The 5,558-nt window shown below is 56.4% G+C and overlaps 1 protein-coding gene across 1 annotated transcript; it reads left to right on the top strand.

Moving 5' to 3' along the window:
* Positions 1-2,790: 2,790 nt before the first annotated feature.
* On the top strand, positions 2,791-3,651 carry LOC128941134 (leucine-rich repeat-containing protein 3-like). Its single transcript, XM_054283083.1, has one exon. The coding sequence runs from the start codon at positions 2,791-2,793 to the stop codon at positions 3,649-3,651; it is 861 nt and encodes a 286-aa protein (XP_054139058.1).
* The last annotated feature ends 1,907 nt before the right edge of the window (positions 3,652-5,558 follow it).

The following is a 5,558-nucleotide window of genomic DNA, read 5'->3' as shown; positions in this document are numbered from 1 at the left end:
GTGGTGCCTGGGGCTGCTCAGGAAGGGATTTTGGTTCCCCAGCTCCTCCCAGTGGATCAGACCTGGCCAGCCAAGGCTGCTCATCCCATACTGGTGCCCACCATGGCACAACTGCAGTTTCACCAGTGCTGCACGGGGCTTTGGCAAGGGGAGGGGGCTCAGCCTGGCAATGTGTTCAACCCAGCTCAATAAACCATTATTAAACACTGCAGGCTGCTGGTGTCTGACAGCTGTTTAAGCAGGGGCTGCTCCTGGGGGCCATGCTTGGAGCACACCCCCAGGATAAGCCCAATTCCCACCGCAATCCTGTACAAACCCACTTTGCCCGCAGCGATGGCTGAATCACAGAAGGGTTTGGGTTGGATGGAATTTCAGTGATGGTTTCATTTCAAGCCCCCTGCCATGGGCAGGAACAGCTTGCAGCAGCCCGGGAGAAGAGAACCCGTTCAGAGCTGATATGCTCGAGAGGACTGGCCACGTTCAGAGCTGAAATGAGAGCTGTGCTCTGAACTGCTGCAAGGCACCTTCTTCCATCGTTCCTGGGCTGATGTTTACTCCTGGGCTGATGTCTGCTCCTGGACTGAAGTCTGCTCCCGGTTTCCCATCACCTCCAGGCCGGGGCCCGGCTGGGGAGGGACGATTGCGCCTCACAGCAGCTGATGAAGCTTCTAGACGGGCAGCCCGGACCGCAGCCTCCCAAACATGCGGGAATCTCATTAGCAGCACTCAAATTGTGCGCACCGGGCTCGGCGCGGCCACTCTCCCGCAGCCCCTGGCTATTCCACCACGCTGCTCCTCCCACGTCGTCCCCATCCCCATCCCTTCACGGCTCCCATCCCCATCCCCGCACCTCCCGGTGCCGCCGCGGCGGGACCGCCCGGCCCGGGGAGCGGCCGCAGCAACAGGTGGGGCCGGCCGGGATCGCGGCTGAACCGAACCGAACCGAACCGAACCGGCACCGACACCGGCACCGGCACCGACACGGTAAGCGAGCCCTGGGCTCCGGGGCAGCGGGGGCGCGGGGTCGGCGGTGCTGCGAGGAGGAGCCCCGGGTGCCCGGCAGGGCAGCGGGGCGGGCCGGAGCATCTCCCCCGACAGCCCCGGTGCGGGGACGCTGCGGCTCCTGAGAGCCCCGGAGCCCTTCCATGCGGTGGGACCGGCCCCGGAGAGACGGAGCTGTGAGAGCTGCCAGAGCCCGGGGCATTTTGCGGGGCTGGAGGGATTCCCGGGAAGCCCAACTTCATATCCCTGTGCAGAATCCACTGCTGTGGGCAGGGCTGAGGGCAAAGCTGCAGACAGCATCCTTCAGGTATGAGCACACCTCGGGTGTGAGCATCCCTCAGGTGTGAGCATCCCTCAGGTGTGAGCATCTCTCAGGTGTGCACATCCCTCAGGTATGAGCATCCCTCAGGTGTGAGCATCCCTCAGGTGTGAGCATCCCTCAGGTGTGAGCATCCCCCTGTGGTACCCTGAGCACACCTGAGGGATGCTGTTGTTGCAAGGGGAGTGCCATTAGCAGAAGGATTCTGGTACCACAGGGACAACAACTTGGTGCCCATAATGATGCCACATGGGACATTTAATTCCCGTGAGAAAGGTTCCCTTGGGCTCCCAGACCTCCCCTCAGTGAGGGTCTCTTCTGCCAGGCTGGCCAAGGCAGCAGCAGGGACATGAGCAGCCCCAAAGGCAGAGGAAAGGTGTCCCACCTGCCTCACCTCCTGCCTTGCCCTGGCAGCACTGGGGTGTCCTCTGGGGCTCCTGCATCACCCCTTTAACTGTGCCAGGCAGTGGCTCCTCCCTTGCCCTCCCAGCCCCACAGTCAGGCTGTCAAACCACACTCTTTGTTTACTTTAAAAACACAAACTCACCTCCAAACACTTCTTCGGTGAAACTCATGGAAACCTGGCTTGCACCAGCTCACACAGAAGGGAAGGGAAAGCAAAACACATCTTGTTATTTAAAACCCTGGTGGTGATTAAATCACTCTGATGATCCTTGGAGTCTGACTCATCACTTTTTTTTAAACACTCAGGGTTGGTGAGATAGGGATTTGCTGCTGCTGCTCTCCAGCAGCAAATTAATGCATCCCCCCTGGAAACTGGCAGCAGGATGGGGCAGAGGCTCCAGCCCATCTCCACTCCCCATCCTGCAGCTCAATTTGTCCACTGGGGTGCTCTCTGCAGAGACAGGGGTAGGGCAGCTGGGGTTTCTATTTCTAATTAATCCCAATTAAGCTGTCCTGGGAAAGACAGCCAGTGTCACTCCACCCTCGTTCTCCAGTCTCATGAGCCAGTCTCTCCTCTCACCCCTTTGCCAGGCACATCACACAGGATCCATGCTCAGTATTCCAGGTGATAATGCTGTGTCACATTGTGGTGGTGTTCATAGGGCTCCCAGGATGAGGGAAGAGACCAGAATGGTGACTCCATGTTTCAGAAGGCTTGATTTATTATTTTATGATATATATTACATTTAAACTATACTAAAAGAATAGAAGAAAGGATTTTATCACAAGGCCAGCTAAAAATAGAAAAAGAAGGAATGATAACAAAACTTGTGGCTCAGGCTCTCTGTCCGAGACAGCTGACTGTGATTGGCCATTAATTAGAAACAACCAACATGGGCTAATCAAAGATCTACTTGTTGCATTCCACAGCAGCAGATATCATTGTTTACATTTTGTTCCTGAGGTCTCTCAGCTTCTCAGGAGAAAAAAACCCTAAGGAAAGGATTTTTCATAAAAGATGTCTGTGACACCCCATCCCCTCCACCCACAGCTTCCCCCCAGCCATGGCAGAGGCCTTGCAGGGATGCCCAGGGACTCTCCTGGTGCCCAGGAGCTGCTGCCACACCCGGGGAGCTGCCAGGGGCCGTGCCCAGCTGCTTGCCTGCAGGATGACCCTCACCCCCACGACCACCAGTGTGGCCCAGGCCTTCTTCTGCCTCCTGCTCTGCATCCCCTGGGGCAGCTCCTGCCCGCCCAGCTGCCAATGCACGGAGCGGGCCGGGGCCAAGGCTGTCCTCTGCAGCTCCCAGCACCTGCAGGAGATCCCCAAGGACATCCCCAGGGACACAGTGCTCCTCAAGCTGGACGCCAACAGCATCACCAGCATCCCCAGCAACGCCTTCAGGCACCTGTCCCGCCTGCAGGAGATTGACCTGTCCCGCAACGCCATCGAGCACATCGACAGGGCGGCCTTCAGAGGGGTGGCAGCCAGGCTGAGGAGCGTCGATCTCTCCGGGAACCGCATCCGCAGCATTCCCAAGGAGGCACTGCTGGCTCTCAGGGCCGAGCTGCGGCTGGCCAACAACCCCTGGCACTGTGGGTGCGCCCTGCAGGAGCTGCTGGGGGCGGCGCGGCTGCACCCCGACTCCGTGCGGGACATCACCTGCCACACGGCCCCGCGACACGAGCTCGTGGGCAAGCCGCTGCTGCAGGCGCTGGGCAGCGGCGCCAACCTCTGCAGCGTGCCACGGAGGAGCACGGACGTGGCCACGCTGCTCGCCATGTTCGCCTGGTTCGCCATGCTCGCCGCCTATCTCATCTGCTACGTGCGGCACAACCGGGAGCGCTCCCGCGGGCACCGCGAGCACCCGCGAGCACTGCCGGGCACACGGGGCTGGGCAGAGAGCGCCAGCACCACCCTGTAGTGAGGGATGGGTGCCAGCTTCCAGCATCTTCACATGGAGCCCATCCAGAGACCACCAGCACCACCCTCTAAGTCAGGGCTGGGTGCCAGCTTCAGGCTTATCCACAGGGAGACCATGCAGAGACCACCAGCAGCACCCCAAAGGGCAGAGCTGGGTGCCAGCTCCAGGCTTATCCACAGGGACCGCATGGCAGAAAGCACCCACACTGTCCTGTAGTGAGGGCTGGGTGCCAGCCTCCAGCATCTTCACAGAGAGCCCATAGCAGAGAGCACCAGTCTCGGGGTCTCTAGCTGGTCAGAGTGACCCCAAAATACACCAGGAAAGTGTGACGGTGTTCACAGGGGTCTGAGGATGAGGGAAGAGACGAGGATCTGACTCCATGTTTCAGAAGGCTTGATTTATTATTTTATGATATGTATTATATTAAAACTATACTAAAAGAATAGAAGAAAGGATTTCATCAGAAGGCTGGCTAAGCTAAGAATATAATAGAAAAGAATGATAACAAAGACTCTGTCTCAGACTTTCCATCTGAGCCAGCTGGGCTGTGATTGGCCATTAATTAGAAACAAACACATGAGACCAATCCCAGATGCACCTGTTGCGTCCCACAGCAGCAGATAACCATTGTTTACATTTTGTTCCTGAGGCCTCCCAGCTTCTCAGGAGGAAAAACCCTAAGGAAAGGATTTTTCATAAAAGATGTCTGTGACAAGAAAGTCTCTTTTCCCAGCTCGGCACTCAAAGGAGTCAGAGTGCTTCATTTCTCGCTCTCAAGGTTGTTTATTGTTTCTTATCTATAAAATTTTTTCTCCTGTCCAGCCGAGGTCTGCTCAGCAGGACAGTCAGAGGCACTCTGCCCACCTCGGTGTTATCTTTTTATACTAAAAACTACATGTACAATATTTACAATTACTTCCCAATACCTATCACCTATGTTAGACAGTGAGCTTCTACTCTAAACCAATCCAAAAGTGCCACCATCACAGCAGAAGATGGAGGCCAAGAAGAAGAAGAAGAAGGAGAAAGGCTGGACACACCCAGTTCCCTCCATCTTGCCTCCTGAACCCCCATTATAGAAACCCCAAAATCTGCTTTTCCACCCCATGATAACCTCACTATTATTCTACCTAAACTGTTGTGGCTTGCTGATCTTCATACAAAGCTGGTAATTTGCTCCACGGGTCATAATCAAACCCACAGGTGTTTTGGGCTCTGTGCCAGGGTCTCTGAGCCCCCTGGCAGGGTCCTGGCCATCCTGGACAGCCAGAGGGATGTGCTGGGCTCCCACGCCATCACAGCAGAAGATGGATGCCAAGAAGAAGAAGAAGAAAGGCTGGACACGCCCAGATTCCTCCATTTTGCTCCTTGAACCCCCATTCCAAAAACCCCCCAAAACATTTTCACCCTGTGATAAATTCACTATCATTCTACTTAAACTTTCGTGGCTTGTAATTCTTCAAATAAGGTTGGTAATTGTTTTTTCCAAGGGCTGAATCAAAGGCACAGGGGTCTTGGGCTCTGTGCCAGGGTCTCTGAGCCCCCTGGGCAGGGGCTCGAGCCCTCCAGGGCAGCCAGAGGAATTTCCTGGGTTCTGACACACCAGCACCAGTTTCTTCACAGGCAGCCCATGGCAGAGAGCACCAGCACCACCCAAAAGGGCAGGGCTGGGTGCCAGTCTCCAGCATCCTCACAGAGAGCTCATGACCACCTGGTGGGCATCAGATCTTCCTGGTGGGATTCTCCAGTGCTTTCTCCAGACCAGTGCCACCAATCCCCCTCCCCAACAAGGCTGGACAGAGCAGATGACACGGGACACCCCACATGGGCCTGGCCCTGGTGACAAACAGCCCCAGGCAGAGCCTTTTTCCCTACCAGAGCTGGGCTGGCAGGGAATGCAGCCCCAG

This window comes from Melozone crissalis, unplaced genomic scaffold, assembly GCF_028551555.1.
Source record: "Melozone crissalis strain CALT ecotype California unplaced genomic scaffold, PUWL_Pcris_2 ptg000034l_1, whole genome shotgun sequence".
Classification (NCBI taxonomy): domain Eukaryota; kingdom Metazoa; phylum Chordata; class Aves; order Passeriformes; family Passerellidae; genus Melozone; species Melozone crissalis.
Note: the sequence above shows the minus strand (reverse complement) of the source record. Positions and strands in the feature narration are given on the sequence as shown.